Below are 20,155 nucleotides of genomic sequence, written 5' to 3'. Positions count from 1 at the left end.
CCTACACACTGTACCTTTAAGAATGACAAAAAGAATTTTAGGGATTTTTTTGACTAGCCAGCTCATGCATGCTATGAAACCCTTTCTCCTACAAAATTACTTTCACAACTAAACTGCATTCTCAATTATGTTTCGAGTGACACGTATTTTCTCCATTAAAGAGATAGTTTGGGTGTTTTGGTGGGGGGGTGTATGAGGTACTTATCAATAGTAGGTGTATTACCTAGAGTAGATGACGGTCAGCGTGCCCCCAGCTAGGAGAAACAAACAGGTGCACCGACACAGGAGCAAAGCAATACAGTGCTGTGGACGGGAACGGCAGAATAATGTATTTTAGCCACCTAAAAGAAAGGCTCACCTATATTTAGAAAATGTTCACTGCTTTATCTCGCCAACAGACAGTCCTTTCCTTGTCCTTTGCGACGAAGAATTGAACTGAAAGTGAAACTTATCTACGCTCTCTCCAAAGCCAACAGGCTCAGATGCCAAAAACTGATACGTATAGATACGTTTTCACTTTCGGAAAATATTCTAAATATAGCGTACACTTAAACGGATAATGTTTTTTTTTAGGTGAGCCTTTCTTTTTAGGTGGCACGTCCCCGTCCACAGCACTGTACTACTTTGCTCTGGCGTCGGTGCTCCTGTCTGTTTCTCCAAACTGGGGGCATGCCGACCATCATCTACTGTAAGTAATACACCTTTAAGTACCTCATACAACCCCACTTCAAACAACCCGAACTATCACTTTAAGGTCGCAGTTTAAACACATGGTTAACTTTGTAAATTGAAACAAAACAAAAACGCAACAAAACTACTTGGTTAGTTTTAGTCAAATTTAAAATAAGTATGTTTGTTACGTTATTTAAGTTATGGACATAAATAAAAAATAAGTCAACATTGACTTTTAGTTTCACGCGGGACAAGAACGGCGGTCTGGGTGAAAGTCTTGTGTTTGTTTGACCCATCCACCACCCTGACCTCCTCCCTGCGCGGACTTCTGTAGACTTTGATTAAAAACGTATCTGTGATACGTCAAAAACAAATGCAATCCGAAAGAAAATATGTTTCCCTCGAAACATAATTGACAATGCAGTTTTGTTGTATGGGAACGCCATTTTTAGGAGACTAGGCCGAACTGTGAAGACAAATCCCTGGTTTTAGTTGGTTGGCAATTTTGACTGTATAAACACTCCCCATTTAGATTTAGTTTGTGGCATGATGCCACCTTTGTCGGAGTTACTCTAATAGGATATGTTGTATATGAGCCAGCCATCAATGCAATGCATGTACTGTACAACGGAATTAAATATACAGAATAGTGTGATACACGTAAACATAGCCACTGAGAGTGACCATGCAGATATTGAATTCCATTAATACTCACTGAATACCAAGTTGGGACATCATCTCTGTCTCCATCAAATGACTGATCCTCTCTGCTTTTTTGCCCTTAAGGTTTTGGGAATTCTGATGTTTACAAGTATCTCTCATTTACCGGTCATGCTGATAGCTGCAGAGAACACTATCATTCACACAACTGGTGATTATCATTGACTCATTTCTGGTTCTTACTGCAAGCAAAGCAGATCATAGCTATAACTGCAGTTGGTGCAGATGTCAGTGTTTCATACAGCTATCAGCATAATGTGTGCGTGTGTGCAAAATTACACCTAAAACTGCAGTTCCAAGGTATTCACATGACAGCAGCTTTATTACAACCATTTTCTATTAACATGTTAGAAGTCTTGTAGTGTACCAAACAGATGTGAGGCCTGGGTTCAACCCATTGAAACCTAGAAATGGGGTTTAAAATGTAATAATTACAGTAACATTTCTGTCTTCTAGCCAACTAGACATTACATACAAATCAGAGGGCTATCGACGGAACACAACAGGTGTGTGTTCAGGCTGTGGTGGATTGGCTCCAGGACTGGCTGAAAATGTCTTTTAGTCTATGCTAAACATTAGCATTTCACTCCGAGCTAACAACCCAACCATCAGGCTGGGTCACACACAGGATATACTGATGAGTATAAAGATACAAATGTCTATGTACAGCAATAGAAACAGCAAACCATTACTCTGGTTGATCATTAGAAACAGCTAGTGAGCTCATGTCAACTGATTATAAATCTGAAAATCTGAAAAAAAAAAAGAAAAAAGAAAACAACAACAAACCTAAACCTACACCAAGAATCAGTTCTGTATAATATTCCATAACAACTCATTTTGGAACATATTGGATTTACATGACATAATATGTAACAGCATCGTCTTACATTCCGTAACATGGTAACAGTCCTGCTGGACAGTTTTCTAGGACAGTCAACTGTCGTGACCATATTAAAGAAATAGTGCAACATTGTGGGAAATACGCTAATCTCTGTTCTTTCCAAGAGAACGGTTCAAGTGTGTAACTCTGTGTACACTTGTCCCCAAAGTCCAATTCGTTTGATTAGTGTGAAATCTCCGTTCGTCGATCCGTACCCGAGTCCGCTTGAAAAGGTGGTCTCGGACAAGGATCATGCGTACTCGGGCAGGGTTTGCATCAGGTGTAAAAGCCGACCGTACCGAAACACGGAAGTGGACTGCTGGTTATCTCGAGCAACATTAGCTGTCAGCGAATAGTTCGGCACCGATCTCCTCCGAAATCTGTATACATAAAACAGTTTGGTATCTATGTCTGTTTGTGCGTGCAGCATGCGCCGATCTCATCCTCTGAACTGCACGGCCGTGGGTGATAAAGCAGGAAGGCAGGCGAGAGGTTCCTTAAAATATAAACGATAGTAGGCGATGAGATTGGGCGATGTTTGCTATTTTATTTAGCTAATTTAATGGTCTGCCTCCAAAGAACGAGAGCCGCTCAGCTGTTTCTCAGCGAGAGAGAGACAGCGGGGAAACAGCGTGTAGAGTCGGCATATTTTCACAGCAAACTCTGTGAAATAAGAGTTTATTTAGACCGAACCAGAGTTGGTGATTTTTGGTGATTTAAATTTTTTTTCTGTCGAGTTTGAATTAAGTGTTTTACAATGCTCCGCTGCTAGAACAGCTGATCTCAACATAAACAAATACACGTGGATGATGACGCAAGTGTACTCGGGCACGGTACGGATCAATTGTACCTAATGTGAAAACGCCCTAAGTGTATTTCCCCAAATGCGGAACTATCCCAATAAACATCTTTTTTTATTAATATACTGTATCATTAACTACCATTGAGCAAGCAATCAGTCTGCTAACAACCACTTCGTAGTACCGCAGTCCTTTTTGTCTGATGAGAACAACCAAAGTGCTTTCTGTTGTATCAGTGGGTTGTAAGAGCATGCTGATCTGACCTGTCTGCTGTGAGGCAACAGCGGTGAGTCGCAGGAAGTCATAGAACATGAAACTGAATTCCAGCAGCTGGTTTTACTGAAATGCAAAAGAGTCAGTTATATTTCACTGCTTTCAGGATCCTCAAGCGACAGTTGCAGAACAAAATACAGATTTCCAACATCGGTGATCGTATATAAGAGTTCCTTCTTGGCTGGCTACAGGACTAACTGTAAGGTATACGGACCATGCACTCGTGTGAGTGCAGATGGTTGCCATGGCAATTAGCAACAAATCTGACGAGCAGATATAAAAAAATCTTTCACATACACTAATCAAAAATATCTGTATATATATATATATATATATATATATATATATATCATGTCAATAGAGAGTCAATGAAAGAAAAAGACAAAAAATAACTGATTATTATAAATATGACATAATTATTAAGTAGTTGTCTGTGGATAATTCACATTCATTTTTTTTTTTTATAACAAACTTTCTCCAGCTGGTTGAATCTATGAACATATGTGTTGTAACCAGGAGGCCATTCATTGTGTAACAATAGGTAGTATGAAGGCTAGCTATGTAGCTGCTAGAATAACAAACAACATCCAAACCCTTCGTATGCAAGTGTGCTAACAAATTGCTACTCACATTTGAACTAGTAGTCTATTACCAGCAGCCTACCGTCCCCAAACTAAAGGCTCACTTCAACATCAGCTAGTTGAACCTGTTTATCATATGATCATTTCATATAATAGTATCAAGGGATATACATAGAAATTTGATTGTTGAGGCTGCTAAACAAGTTTTGCTGGAGGTGTTCCAGGGTTTAAAAAGATGAAGTTAATAATGCAGGTAGCTAACCACATTGTGAGATGTCTAAAAAAAAATCATCAATATTTCATAGAATATTTACTTATGTAATAGCAAATCATACACTACAACTAGAATTACTTGCAAATTAAAAAAAACAGCCCATTACTACAGTCAAAAGCCAAAGTAATGGGACGGTGCACAGAGAGTGGTTTCCGGTTCGGCCCTATACTTTTGTGGCAGTAATGATTAGGCCCGGTGACAATCTTCCAGTAAAATGTTAATTCTTGGGCTCACCGTGACAATGTAATCACTGTACTTGAAACTTGGCACAATTTCCATTTTGGTGTCCACAAATCTGCGTGGACACTCAGATTACAATGTACCACCTCCTCCTACTCTAACCACGTTTTAGCACAGCAGCAGGCCTTCTGGGGTTGGGACTTCAATTCGGTTCTCAAAACAAGTTTTGCTTCACATTATCTTCATTCAAATCACATGTTAGAAAAATTATTTAAAATGTACAAATGAAGAAACTGCAACTAAGTAACAATGTCACTTCTTATTGGAAAAAAAGACATCAGAATACTATAATTATACTGCGAGATTATTCTGCCAAAACTATTGATTGTACGCCTTCCTTAATAAACTATAATCCAAACACACATCAGTATTCCAAAATCTATTTCTCATTTCCACTACACCTTATATCTTACGAGGCTCAGCACATGTCCCTCTCAAATGTGTCTTTCCCATCTAAACATATCTCTTAGTTGCTCTTGCTAAAATCACATAAAACTTTACTCAAATGTACAATTTTGAAACTAAAATATTCACTTTCAAATATTTGTACTGAGTACGGATAGCATATCTAACTGAAATTATAATCCACTGACATGCCTTTTACATCAAATTAAGATAATCTTGCGTTTTGATTACAAACCATGTTCCACAACACCTATCATATCAAAATATACTTCTCTGTCGTCCAAGACCAATACAAAGGGAGAACACATCTATGTCAGTGATTATATCTTTTTTACAGGGACTGTTTCACTGTATCACAGTATCCATATTCAACAGTCTCACTGGAAGTCATGAAATGATTATGCTGGAAACGAATAGGCCTCATTCACGAAATTTGTATGCAAAAATAATGAACTTTAATGGGAGTATTCTATTCATTACATTCCTCTGGATTGTGTTGCAATAATAGCACAACTGTATCCTGCCATGTTTGTCATGAGAAAATATTTGCAAAAGGTTTAGGCAGGTAAAGCAGCTTTGGTTGCTAAGGGGTGGACAATTAAAACTGTTAAATAAAGACTTTCTGTATGTGAAACTTGACTGAAAATATCTTGGCGAGTGAAGCCAGGTTCTTGGGGCTGAAAGCAAATACACCTGCCTCCTGTCCATGGCAGTTTTAACCTTCGTATTCCTGTGATAAACTAGTTGTGCTTCCTTTAAACATCTGCTGCAGTTAGGGCTAAAACAATTTGAGGAAAATATTTAATGGCAATCTGATCAAAATTGCAATTTAAATTGCTGGCATGATCATGAACTTATCTTGTTCCTGCATGGACCAGATATGATGCAGGAGTGTTCCCAGGGTACTTCAACTTCTCAGTAACACCCAGTTTTCTAGAAAAATTGACCAATTTAGCTCATAATTAGTTAGATATGACATTGTCCACTTATGATACTGACAAAGATATGATGACTCTTAATGATACTGCTGAGAGCTGTGAACTTTATCTGCTTGCGCTAACGTTAATGTTAGCTTTACAGACTAACAGGACAAGCTACAAATCTGGGGGGTCCCAACTCAGAGCTTTTAAGGTGACAACTTAGAGAGAGCCTAAGTCCCGCCCCTTCTGGTGGACCACCATGGGACCATTTCGGAAAAAAATATAAACGCTAGTTAACGGTGAGAGACAAATATTTCTTTGATCCCATTTGAATTGCGCCATAAATCACACATAATGATAATTTTCATTAATTATAATGATAATGTCAATTTAAAACATAATTTTGCAAGTCAAGAAAGTCTCAGTTTGTTGTAAAACTGTTGAAGTATCAGACTGTGAAAATACGTAATTAGAAAGACGACACACCCAAAAGTCGTGGTAGTCTCTCTCTCTGAAGCTGCGATGTCTGTGTGTTTCCTACTGGGATGAACTCACACCAGCAACGGGTCTGATCCTTCTTTCTCTTCCCGGCTGATAAAAAGACCATGAGTCGCTGGATAAAACCAAGCCTACAGGAAGCGCACCGGTCGTCAATCCCAACTTTTTGAATGGCCAAACGGCGGTACTGCAACTTCCTTGTCCGTCACGTGATGCCTTTGGGCCCAAAAAGACTTTTTCCCATAGACTTATATTGGGAAAGAGACGTCTGTAACTCAGTGGATAATTTATTTTGAGGTGAATCAACTTCCCAGTACGAACACCTAAATAGCCCTTATTAAAAAAAATAAGTTTTTAAAGTTGTAAAACAAACTAATAGCTGAATCCAGAGTTATTTCCCTTCCTCCGTTCATGTGAATGAGACCCAGACCGAGGCTGGAGCGCAAGCCGTGACGACGGCGTGACGTTGGGACCCCGTGACCGAGTCATGTGCGCATGTTCCATGTGCCTAAGATCCGGGTACTTTTCCAGGCGGAAGTTGAGCCATTTAGGCTTCATGCGCCGCTGAGCAACTTTCATAGGAATGAACAGGGCCCCGCCTCCAACGCTGGATCCAGTTCTCTTAATACATCCATGGATAAAACACATCAGGTCAGATAACGTTTCACCTGTGCGTGGAACATAGCTAAGTTAGCTGGCTAGCTAATGTTGGTGACGTAGTATATTGTATGAGACGAGAGATGTAGTTCACTGAGCGGTTTCACACAAAACTAAATGATACTACGACAAACTGAGACTTTCATGACTTGCAAAATTAAGTTTTAAATTGACAAACGATTTCTCCCTTTCCGTTGACTAGTGTACATATTTTTTCCGAAATAAGGTCCCATGGTGGTCCACCGGAAGGGGCTTCACCTCTCTGTAGTAGTGTAAGTTATAAGATGTGCTTAAAAGTTTAACAGGAAGAGTCCTACTGAACTACCGTTCAATATCCACCATTTAAACTTGACCACTAACAAGCTCGCTGCTAGCTCCGTCTGAAAATGCAATATGCAGCAACAGTCACACTGCAGTCGGTCTTTCCAACATCGAAATGATACAGAACGGTGTTTCTTTCACTTTCTCCGAGCGTAAACATTGCAGACACTGGCCTGCAGAGAGCACATTAGCCAGAAAACACCCTTGGATTTCATTTTGTACTTGTTACTACTGCAGGAAGTATTAGTATATTTCATTTAATAGAACTTGTTGAATTGTTGAAAATCTTTCCTATAGACTAATAAATCTCAGCTCCCGCTGCAGTCTTGGCTAAAATTTGTGGCCCTGCCCTTTGCCACATACTGTACATACATAAACCTACACATAAAAAACACAGCTGGAGGTCCTTGAATAAGTGATTGTGCTATGATTTTGACAAGTATCTATTACTATGTGACAAAAAAATATGAAAGTAAAGCCTACATTTTAATTACTTGAAAATATCCACTTCCATCTATATTTAAAAATATTGTCTCCAGTACTCAATACATATCTGTTTACAGCCTTCTTTACAAACAATGTCAGGTCCAGATTCACTAAGACTGTATAAAAGGCCATTTCCACACCACTTTGCTTCCTAAGAGTGGACAGTTACTGTGCCCAAACTCTTTATTAAGCTCCTTCAACTGTAAGAAGAATCCACAATCGATCCCCTCTGTTGTTAAACCTATTAAAAAATTGCACCTTCTTTTTTCAAAGATTATATATTTATTTTATTTTAAATTTGGCAAAACTAAGCAACATCTGTATTTCATGAAATCCTAATCATGCTGCTTTGTGAAATCAGCAAATAAGGAATTCATTCCAGTGTTTACAGGTAATATAATGATGTGTCTCGTACCCTCTACGACTTTACCAGCCCGGCCGCCAGGAAAAAAACGTTGGCATTGTACATCTATGCAAACCATAGATACGCCGAATGTTGCTGTTTTTCCATCCAGTCAGAGCGAGTGACGTAGTGCGAGCTAAGCGCAGAGCAAGTCATGTAATATATCGAGCGACCGTTATTGGAAGTTGCGTTGTATAATAATGTTATTGAACTTTGCCTTTAAGCTTGTTACGTAACGTTGTACGTAAGAAAGTCCGCTAGTCTGGGCGGTTGTTATTTATCTACGCTAGTTACGTTGTTACGATTGTTACGTTGTGCGTTTCTGCAAGCGTGATACGAGGCTGGTACGAAAAATATTTCTGGAACGTATTTTTGGTTCAGAAACGTTGACATTCAACGTATCCCATGGTTTGCGGAAATGTACAATTTACAATTTTCTGGCGACTGGGTTGCTTTTATACCACTCCAAATGTTCACACCAGCTACTGCCTGTTCTCTTCAAACTTCCAGCTAAAATGAATAACGACAGCAACAAAACCAAAAAACATCAAACTAGATCACCGATTACCATGAGAATGGACATGGACACTTTCTTGAATCCTTTTCATCAAACATAATCAGTTTCTCTTGTTGACCAATCAGGGCACTTGGCTTGCAAACTCTGCATATTATTTAACTGTGTCCATTCTTTATTGTTAGCTAGAAAAAGAAACATTTAAAGGAGCTGAAGAGTCACATTCAACCATATACACTTGATATATCAGCTTGTTTAACTAAAATACTTCCGATAATAAATGTTTAAATATTAGAATATAAGTCCTCTCCACTCAGCTATTCGATTAAAAACATATTAGCAGCAACATCGTCATCTCCAGCTCACATCATCGCCTAAATCTTCGTCATGGCCCCCGTACCTACAAATGCAATAATCAAAGAGACATCTGACCAGAAGTGGGAGCTTAGAGAAATATATAAATATGTACACAGCTATAAATATCCACTGTGTTCTGTCATCTGTTTGACAATGTATCAAGCTGCAGTAATTGTGCTTTCTTAAATTCTACATGATCCAAACTTGTGGATCTTTATGGTCCCAGGCAGATTTCCATCAAAACACTGACTGCTGAGAGTCATTCCAGTCCTGTACTAGCACAGCCTATCTATGTGACTAGCCCACAGCCACATGACTTTTCTTTTGATGGCACTTGGGCACTAAGTTGAACAAAGAATGTAAATACTGGGCTAAGAAAATGATGAGTAATGTCCAATGTCCAAATGGTGTGTTGTTTCTGGTCATCAATAAACAGTAAATCAAAACAAAAAATTGTTTTCCTCCAACATTTGTGAAGTAGAAATGTCAGAATATTTTCTTCTTCATGAATTCAACCACACATGCAAAATACCAAAGAAAAATTATGTGAAATATCATAACTGAGAAATAGGGCCACTGTTAAGGGGGGGAAAAGTGAGAGAATTATTATATTGTTATTTCAGCAAAAAGTTTCAACAGTTGAAGAAAGTTGTAGTTTTACAATAAAAGAAGTCACAATATTATGAAAATAAAGTTGTAATTTTTCTGATAAAAAATTTAATGTTTCCAGAATAAAATTGTAAAATTCTTTTAATATCTTTATATTAATATTCTTCACCAAGGGTTGTTGAGGATAACTTTCAAAAGTCTGCACCGTTTTATCAGAGATCTGAGGCATCTTAGGTGTCAAATCCTCTGCTTGGAAAAAATAGCAACTATATTGACAGCCAGGCAATGCTAAAACAAGAAAACACACAAATATATATATATACATATATATATGTATATATATATATATATATATATATATACATATATATGACATTTTGTTGTTCTCCAAATATGACAACATTTATAGTATTTCTTGAAATACAGACTTTTTTCAGCAATATTACTCATTTCTTGTGATGTTATGACATTTTCTCATACAATTAACACTATTCTTGTATTATTATGACTTTTTATTTTTAAATTCAGATTTATAAGTATAACTGGAATTCTTTCTTTTAAAATTGCACTTAATTCTAGTAAATTAGAATATGTTTCTTAAAATTACCATTTTTGTAAGATTTTACTGTATCGTAAATTCTGGTAAAATTACACTTTATTCATGTACCATTATGACCTTTTTGTAACTGTAATGCCTTTTTTATTTCTGCTTTTATCCTTGTAATATTGTACTTTCTAGTAAAATTACACTATATTATTTAATTATTGCTTTGTTTTCTCAAAAATACAAACATTTGTTGTATGATGATGACTGTATTCATGTGGTATTGTACTTTCTTGTTAAATTCAATTTCTTGTTAAAACATTTTAGTATCGTAATATTTTGCCATTTCTTTTGTAAAATCATCAGATAATATTACCTTTTTCACATATAACTACAACTTTATCTTTTAACATTGCAACTTTTTTTTTTTCAAAAATATTTTGATTTTATGCTAGATATATTAGATTTATTTTTTCCCAATAGTTGCCCTAAACATGATGAGCTCATAAAATGAACCAAAGAAAAAAATACTTAACTTCCCTCAGTCTTTGGACTTGTGTGCGGTCGAAGTTTGTTTAGATGACTCACATGCTGCATGTGCTAGTGTACAGTACAGCTACTACACAGTCAATAATTCAGATACTGCACATCATTAAAACACAGCATGTAAAAAATAGAGCGCTCGTTTAACTATATTTAAACACAAGGTATGTCTCATGATATTGTTCTTATCCAACACAAACACAATACCACCATGAACTAAGAGATACTGTTATTGCCCAAAAGGGACTCCTTGTAGCCCAGACACAATTAAGACTGTGGGTTTAATTTCCACTGTGGCCACCCACATTCATATGTACAAACACAGCACAGTTATGGGCTTTGAATGCAAATTTCCATCTAATGGCATGTGGTTACATTGTAAAGTTTATATATCGATATTGTTACCTGTGTTCGATAAAACGATGAGAGCTGAGAATATATACTGTATGTATAAATGTCGATGATAAGAATGTTATCCCACTGACAGCTGACCTAGCAGTCAGAGGAAAGGGGGTCAGAGTCATTAGGCTGAATCCATCCTCGCTTGCAGGGAGCTGTGGGACGGACCGAGGAGGCTGGAGACTCTCCTTCTGACTGAGTCAAAGGGTCTGCAGTTTATTTAGCCCATTATTCTTGTGCCTTTGAAGCCAGTGCACCCAATTTATTACATTTACAAAAACGGACTGGTGTATCCAGATGAAAAAAAAACACACAAGGAAAAATGTTGAATCAAACTCGCCCCTCTTATTTTGGGCCCTGACTATAGTCCTTTCTTATTGGCCAGTTGGAGATCGTGGGCAGGGCTAATTGTGTAGGAGTCTCTATGGCTTTAGACCCCGAGAGGATTGTGAACCTCTTGCTAATAGGTTTTAATAAGCTTACAGTACGTCTCCTAGTAAGACATAACATTTATTCAGTTGGGTTCTAAACCAACTGGGGTGCTGGTGGGACACAATTGGCCATTTATTGTGCCTTAATTGGCCAGGGGAGAGGTGGGTGGGACTAACACGTTTTTGGCCACCCCCTTTTGGCTGAACCTGGGTGGTGGACAGATTTAACCAAATTTCCTTTCATTTTTGGCTCAATCTAAAGTTCTGAATGGCCCATGCAGCATCTCCATTGAAATGTTGTACTGGTCAATTGGGACACATTTAATCACAGGTATAGATGGATGAATCTACCTCTGAGCGTCTCATTCTTTATAGGCCAACCCCAGAGTAGGAGGCGGAGTGTGAGTCAGGAGGGGGCGGGGTAAGGTAGGGGGAGGAGTTGGGCTGGGACGGCTAAACATCCCCTGCAACTGCCTGTTGGGGTGGTTAGGGTGGATGGGGTTCTCTTGAAAACTTCGAAGGTTTTCGTGGAAACGGCTGCTGCTTTCGTTGTCGATGCGGTTACCGTCATCACAAAGGCGGTGGTTATTGTGGAGGTCTGGGGTGGGCCCTCGATCGGGCATGTGGGCTGTGTTGGAGCCACTCTTCCTCCTCAAGGTGGACTCACGGCTGGACGAGGCAGCCGACTGGGAGTCTGAACCACCGTCGCTGCTGGCAGCCGTTACCTCCACTGGGGTGACCCGGATGGTGGTGATGGCCTGAGGGTGGGGGTGGAAGGGAGGAGCAAAGGTGGCAGCGGGGGGGAATGGCATGTTGGAGTTGGTGGAGTTGGGGTTGAAGTTGGCAGAGTTGGGGATGAAGTTGGTAGAGTTGGGGTTAAAGTTGGCGGAGTTGGGGTTGAAGTTGGTAGAGTTGGGGTTGAAGTTGATAGTGTTGGGGTTAAAGTTGACAGAGTTGGGGTTGAAGTTGGCAGAGTTGGGGTTGAAGTTGGCAGAGTTGGGGTTGAAGTTGGCAGAGTTGGGGTTAAAGTTAGCAGAGTTGGGGTTAAAGTTGGCAGAGTTGGGGTTGAAGTTAAAGTGGGCGTTATTAAAGTTGGGATTGTTGGGGTTAAAATTAGGGTGCTGGAAGTTGTTGGGGTTATTGGGGTGTAAGGGATGTAAAGGGTGTACAACATGTGGATGGTTTGTGTACACACCTCCTCCTCCTGGTCCTCCTCCCACTACATCTCCTCCCCCCTCGCTCTCCGATTCGGTTCCTGTTACGCTCCTCCGCCCATCCACCGACCCTCCATCCCTCAGCGAATCACAGCTGTCTGTGTGTCTGTTCAGGTCGTTAAGGGGGAAAGGCGACTGTCGGAGAGAAGCTCGTGGATCCGGTGGTTTCCATCGCCAGGAGCCACTTCCGTCGGTGCTCGGAGGTTTCACCACAGGTTTGTTTGATCTGGACTCTGGGTGGGCTTCAACACGGACTATACTGCCACTTCTTTCCAAACCTCCTCCTAACAGAACAAGACAAATGATCAATAATTATCTTCTACTGCTAACAATAATCCTCTTGAATGTTTAAATCCATTAATCTAAAGGCACAGTGCTCATACTGATGTGACTGCCACTACGCAGCAGAGTCCAATGATCCTTGGAGTCCTTAACTCCGCCCACAGAAAGCTTTCCTTTGTTCTGTCTCTTTTCTCCTCCTCTCACCTTCAGAATAGGACCTGCAGAAGCAACTTCTGAGCTCTAACTTATGACTTGCTCAACAGCTATAGCCTACAAGAACTTCTTCTAATGCAGAAGACGCAAGTGCCTACCTTTTTAAGATTCCTGATTAGCTCAGTTTGCACCACTAACTCAGAGTAAAGTTTAGCGCCAGGGACTACAATGAAGTCTGCCAGCTAACTTAATAGGCAACAGGAACAAAGCAAGTTAGCGACAAGCTGCTAACTCTGCAGAAACAAAGGACCGGAGGGACCAGTTTCCCTCCAATCTGCACAATTGGATTTGAACACAGCAAGGACTGCATCTTTTTTTATACTCTATTAGCAGTACAGACCTCCTCCTCCCACTGCTCCAGTGGTGGAGGCCGGTGGTGATGGGTCCTGGTCCGTCAGGGCTCGGTACCGAATGCTGCCACCATCCTCCGACCGTGGAGAGTGAAGCAGACCTTGCTGTTTGGATAAGGCTATCACCTGGAATAAGAGGATGACAGTGAAATGTGAGCTATTCAAAGTTTGACTGGCTGCTGGGATAGTATACTCATCACCAACTAACCTGCTCTTCTTGTAGGTGGAGTGCTACTGCTACAACTGGGAACATTTTAACAAAAGGGATATGACTGCAGCTGTCCGCAAAACATACAGCCTGCATCATGTGAATTAAATGTTCGCTTTGTCAGAATTTATTCAGCAAAGGCGTTTCCATATCCCATTTAGTGCATCAACTCTTTTTCGACAACGGCAAAAACTACTGTGTTGGAAAAATACAAACATGTGCACATTCCTAAGGTCATGACAGGTGACACTCATTGCCCTTAAGGCCTATTTCTGTTTCGGTGTCGGTCACCTAGTCAACGAACTTGTAGAGCCTATTTGAGGACAAGTAACCCTAAAAAGGACAGAAGTGTCAGTCAGATAGACAATGTAAGATATACGACTATGAGCCTGCACGCAAGGGTATAAATGTCACGAAACGGAGAGCCTCTGGGCTCTCAGCCTTGAACATTATGTTGATGGTTGTTTGCCCACTTGCAAGTGTTTATTAAACCTTTAAAAGACTTTCTCTTGATTTTCAAGTCCTTCTTTACAGAAATACTACCTCAAGCGAGAGTAAAAACTTTTTTTGTGCAATTGATTAGGTTTTATCTAATTTTTGCCGTTTCCATACAGCTTTTCTGATGGAATACTTCAAAATGCGTATAAAAATATTTGAATGGAAATATGGCTATTGACTCTATGAGGTCAAGGATATAGGTGACATCTTGAGATACTTCAACTCTCTTTGTTTCTTGCACCACTGCATTTGGCAATAAGAAAAAACAGCCACTCTTGTTGACAGAAAATAATGAGTATTACAATCTAAGGTCAGAGCATTAACATCACTACATCACCAGTCCATCTTTTCATTTATTTAGCCATGTAATCCAAAATGGATTCTTGCGCGTAAATGAAGAATGGAATTTTCTTGTTCTTACCAGAGATTGAAATTATATTTAAACCAACTAAAGTTGCCAATTCAATGAAATTCCATCTGCTGAAGACTGAGTTGTGATTAAAAGCTCAGCAAAAAGCCAATGCACCTTTAGTAATGATTAGTTTGCCGAACAACTATTTTCTTTAGCTACCTTAATTTGTACTAATTTAACTAATTTGTGAATCAAGTGAAGGAGTTCAAGTACCTCGGGGTCTTGTTCGCGAGTGAGCAGCGGGGGTGGTATTGCATTCGCTTTACCTCACCGTTGTGACCAAAAGAGAGCTGAGCCGGAAGGCAAAGCTCTCGATGTACCGGTCAATCTTCGTTCCTACTCTCACCTATGGTCATGAGGGCTGGGTGATGACCGAAAGAACTAGATCGCCGGTACAAGCGGCAGAAATGGGTTTTCTCAGGAGGGTGGCTGGTGTCTCGGAGTAGAGCCGCTACTCCTTTGCGTTGAAAGGAGCCAGCTGAGGTGGTTCGGGCATCTAGTGAGGATGCCCCTGGACGCCTCCCTATAGAGGTGTTCCAGGCACGACCAGCTGGGAGGAGGCCACGGGGAAGACCCAGGACTAGGTGGAGAGATTATATCTCCACACTGGCCTAGGAACGCCTCGGGATCCCCCAGTCAGAGCTGGTTAATGTGGCCCGGGAAAGGGAAGTTGATGTGTTACGTTGAAATTAAACTTCCGAAACACCAGCTCATCCAGTCATGCAAAACTAGATGGAACTTGGTGTGCAACATGTTCGGAAGACTTATTGAACAACGGTGGGCAGTTACAGCTGTTGTGTCCGACCGATCAGTAACAAAGCTGCAAGAAGCCAGAACCCTCGAGATCCTGGATGAATGCCGGCAGATAATGGAGGAGATTGCGCCTTTGTTGAAGACTTTAAAATGTGCGACCATCGCCGTTTCCGCAGAAAATGACGTGTCAGTTTCCAACATTTAGCCCATCGCCTTCAGCCTCCTAAACAAACACCTGATGAGAGCTGAGGATGACAGCCGAAGACTGACAGAGTTGAAGACGGAGGTTCGGCAGTAGAGCGACCGCATGGGGGAAGATTATTTAATTTTAGTTAATTAATATAAGCGTAAGTGTATTTTTTAAATAGCCCTGTCTACTATAGGAAGGAACTCCTAAAATATTCAAAAATATAATATAATATATTAACGTTTGAATGCTGTGCAGCTTTTTATTTTCTTTTTTTGCATGCCTATTCATTGTGTTTAAACCCGGTATTTCTGCACAGTTGCAGACAAAGATTAGGCTACACTAATAGTAGTAGTATTATACTAATTGTAGAATTACATTCCAGTAGTGGAGCGTAGGATTGTTTCAGACTTACGTGATCTAAACATTATTTTATCTAACGATAGCCTATATTCTGCTTCACTGACAAGTTAAATTCATTAAAGAATGATGATTTAGTAGAAAAAGATTAACTCGTAACATCACTTTATTCACTTCATAGAAGTTTCCAATGTACAAAAATAACAACAATCGTTAAGAGGGAAATTAATTAAGATATATTTTTTTCATCCCAGATTGACACGGATGAGTTGGTTACCAAACCAGCGCTGATCACCAAACCCTCGCCATAAACACTTTAATTTTTTGGCACCGAGGGAGAGAGAGGCTGCAAAAGATAAACTTTAGGAAATCTGTACTACTTTGGCAGTGGACACTGATGGTGATGAAGAGGAGGCTGGCACTGGCGGTACTGGGGGAGATGATGAGACAGCAGTGGTACCTGCGATGCCTGCAGCCCACGCCGTCAGGGCAATGCCATGATGTCGCTCCTTGAAAATGACTACAGCACCCCTCAACAAGCTAATGACCCAGAAGCAGAGGTGGACACCTCCACCCCCCCTCATTGGATACTAATCCTCTTGACTGGTGGAAAGGAAATCAGACGTGCTTCCCGAGGCTGGCGACTTTAGCGAGGCGCTATCTCTGCGTTCCCGGAACATCGGTACCATCTGAGCCACATGTTGCTCTTTCTAAATAAAAACCCGTAGAAGAGCTCTGCTGAGGACTGAGGTAGGCCTGGCCTGTTTGTTTTATTTTAGGCCTATTTTGAGGTCTGTAAAAGTTTTTTTTGTAAAAAACCTGTTGGCTTATTATCATTTTGGCTATTTATTACTTGGCCTACTGATTTGGTTCTTATATTTATTATTACTACTAGGCCTATTTGCTATTTATTTTAATAAATTCTAAAATATTTCCCTACACGAGACTGGAGAATAATAGGCTCATCTGCGCAAAAGGTTATGTAACAGTCTCTGTGCTGGATGATTCAATGTGTGTTTTTGTTTTTGTCCGATTGGCTACCATTTTGCAGTTTAGCCTATTTAAATATTTATTTAAGTTGTATATTTTCGTGTTTGTCTATTTTATTAAGTTCACAACGCTGCAGGGTAGACAGCCGATATGTGAATCCACACGTTCTATTGTTGTTGTTTGTGCTGCTTTTGCACGTTAAAATAAACAATTTCTTATTAAAAAAAACTTTTTTTTTGTTAATAATCGATTAATGAGGGTCAGTTTTTGGTTAAAAAGAAGAAAATTAGCATCCCTAGTTTATGACATTCACTTTGCAATCATATGAAACGGAAAAAGCAGGGAAACATCACATTTAAGAAGGTGGATTCACTACATGAACATTTGGGAATTTAAGAGATCAACCATCAGAACTGTCTTTGATTAAGTTCTGATGGTTGATCTCGGTCTGTCAGTCAATCAAGTCAACTATAGACAGAGTAAACTCTCTCTCCTCTGTTCTCACACCTCTGAGCCAGTCGGCTGTGTTGGGCCCTTAAAAGGTTGGGTGTCTCAGCCTCTGTGTGTACCCAACCTGACACTGACAGGTCACTCTAAACCATGCAGGATCCGGGGGTTCCACAAGGCTCCATCCTGGGCCCTCTCCTATTCTCCCTCTAAACAAGGATGCTTGGTGCTGTCATACACGGCAGCATACACTGCTATATGCTGACGACACTCAACTATTCTTCTCAGATATCTCAGAGTGGATGTAACGCATCACCTAAAACAGTGGTTCTCAAACTATGGTACGTGTACCACTGGCTCCCGCTAGTGGTACACGGAGGAATCTCTGAAATTTTTTTTTATTTAAAAACATATAATACTATCAAAATATTACTACAAATAAAAATACCTTAACCATGAGATCACCGAAATGGGATTTAAAATAAGTTTTGGCTTTGCTGTAATATTTTTATTTTGAAACAAAAAAACGTATGCCCCGCTACTACTACTACCCCCACCACGTAGCAGCTACGTAGTTGGGTAGTAGTGCGTGCAAACATTCTCGATTAGTTACAAGCTAAACTGTGATGACAAGATAGTAAGCGGAGGTAGCTAAAATGATGAAGGGTTCAAAAACACTGCAATCCTGGCTCCAAACGGAAACTATTATTATGGTTTTATGCCAGCTCTAGCGCTACCCCTTTGTACAGCATGGCTGTGGCTGACAAAAGTCAACATTTAGTAATATTACTATTAGGAATAAATTTGCCTCCTGCGTGAACTCTGCATTGCTGAATAGGGTAGGCCTACGCTACTGTATTTTAACATCGGTCATAATGGTGCTACTTGGAGAGACAAATATTTTCTGAGGTGGTACGTGATGTAAAAAGTTTGAAAACCACTGGCCTAAAGCTTAACCTGGACAAGCCTGTGTTCCTTCAGGGGAAAGGATGCCCTCGCCGAGACCTGTCTATGTTCACCTCGACACCCTCATGCTAGCACTTTCTTAGAATAAAAAAGAAAACAAGTTTTTGACCTCTAGTTGCCCACTAACATATTTTTGGTTATTTGATTGGGAGGGATAGACTTCAAATCAAACGCTTATACCTATCTAGTTTGAATGCACTTAATGTGTGTCGCTTTGGACAAAACGCTCTTCTGAATGAATGTGATATAATGTCATCAAACAAGCACTTGACTTGCTTTAGATTCACAACAGACAGATAGATTAAAAATAGGTAAAATTGGTAAAGAAAAAGAAGGATTAACCTGCATGAGACGAGGCTGTCCTCCAGCACTGAGCGGCCTGCAGGGGATGCTGGTCTTCTCAGCCACTCTCAGCCACTTTTCCCTCACTGACCCACCCCCATCCATCATGCTGTCCTCTGATTCACTCTCCTGATCCTTGCAGGTGAGGTTTTCCTCCTCAGGAATGTGAACCAGTTGGGAGGATCCAGGCCGGGATTGGATAGACACTCTGGCCCCGCCGGCCAATCCGGTGCTCCCATTATGGGTCATGTGATTATGATTGGTCATAGGAACAGAGCTCGCTGCGAGTTTCATGTACTGAGCTGGGATGTGGGCCCCAGCACGCAGCTCTGTTTCCTGACAAGTGATGAGTGAAGGCAGGTGCATCCCACCTCGGAGCTCTGCCTCCAGGCCCATGGCAGAAGGTTCAGAGGAGCAGCGCAGTTCCATGTTCCTCTGAGGAGATGAAGAGGACGCCGGTCTTATTCCATCCATCACCTGCAGGGATAGCTTCCTGTTGTCGTTTTTGTTCTTCCATTGGCTGAGCAGCTGTTTGGATCGGGTCGAGTCCATTGATGCGTGGATGGAGGCGTGGCGGCGTGGAATGCGACCCTCCTCCAATGAGGAGCCTCCGTGGGACCTGGAGGAAGGGGCAAAGAAACTTTATGAGCAACAAAACCGAAGACAATCACGGCAACAGTGCATCTGCATTTCATTGAAGTGATGTCATACTCGCAATTGTACACGGCTGACCAGTGAGGCAAGTTACCAGTATGCTAACTGCAACAATGTGAATGAACAATAATCACAATAGAATATTAGTAGGGAGCCCAGTGGGTATCATGGAGAAAATTACTAATTCATGCTCTTGAATGAATAAAATGTTCTCTCAGCTTAATAAATTTGTTAATTTGTGCACTCAAATTACCAATTTATGGACTTGCATTTATATAGCTCCTTTCTAGTCTTCCGACCACTCAGAGCGCTTCACACTACATGTCAGCATTCACCCATACACACACACATTCATACACTAATGGCAGAGGCTGCTATGGATCTAATCTAAATACTCATTCACACACGCTCTTGAATAAATGTCAGACAACGCTCTGTTATCTTTGATCCTTTAACATATGCAACTAAAATTACCGCCTCATGGTTCAATGCCTCCGCCAGCCAGTGAAGATACAGTTTACATCCATGTCTGTCCAAAATGTCATCACTTCATCATCATATCCTGTTAGACAGTTGTGCGAAATTGTCATAATAAGCATGAATGAATTCTTGAGTTATGGCCAAAACGTGTTTTGTGAGGTCACAGTGAACCTTGACCGTTGACAACTAAATTCTAATCTCTTCATCCTTGAGTCCACGTGGACGTTTGGACCAAATTTGAAGAAATTCCCTACAGGCGTTCTTGAGAT

General features: G+C 40.5%; 1 protein-coding gene across 2 annotated transcripts in view; it reads right to left on the bottom strand.

The window, feature by feature from the left end:
• Positions 1–8,549: 8,549 nt before the first annotated feature.
• Positions 8,550–20,155, bottom strand: part of LOC141777787 (phospholipid phosphatase-related protein type 4-like) — a 48,204-nt gene continuing 36,598 nt past the window's right edge. For both annotated transcript variants that reach the window (XM_074652341.1, XM_074652342.1), the window contains exons 9-11: positions 18,753–19,371; positions 13,580–13,715; positions 8,550–13,028 (exon numbers count right to left, since the gene is read on the bottom strand). In XM_074652341.1, the coding sequence (XP_074508442.1) occupies positions 11,893–13,028; positions 13,580–13,715; positions 18,753–19,371 (1,891 nt within the window). In that variant the 3' untranslated portion in view covers positions 8,550–11,892. The remainder of the gene's footprint in view (positions 13,029–13,579; positions 13,716–18,752; positions 19,372–20,155) is intronic.

Source organism: Sebastes fasciatus, chromosome 11 (assembly GCF_043250625.1).
Source record: "Sebastes fasciatus isolate fSebFas1 chromosome 11, fSebFas1.pri, whole genome shotgun sequence".
Lineage (NCBI taxonomy): Eukaryota > Metazoa > Chordata > Actinopteri > Perciformes > Sebastidae > Sebastes > Sebastes fasciatus.
The sequence above is the reverse complement of the archived record's forward strand: the minus strand, read 5'-3'. Positions and strand labels throughout refer to the sequence as shown.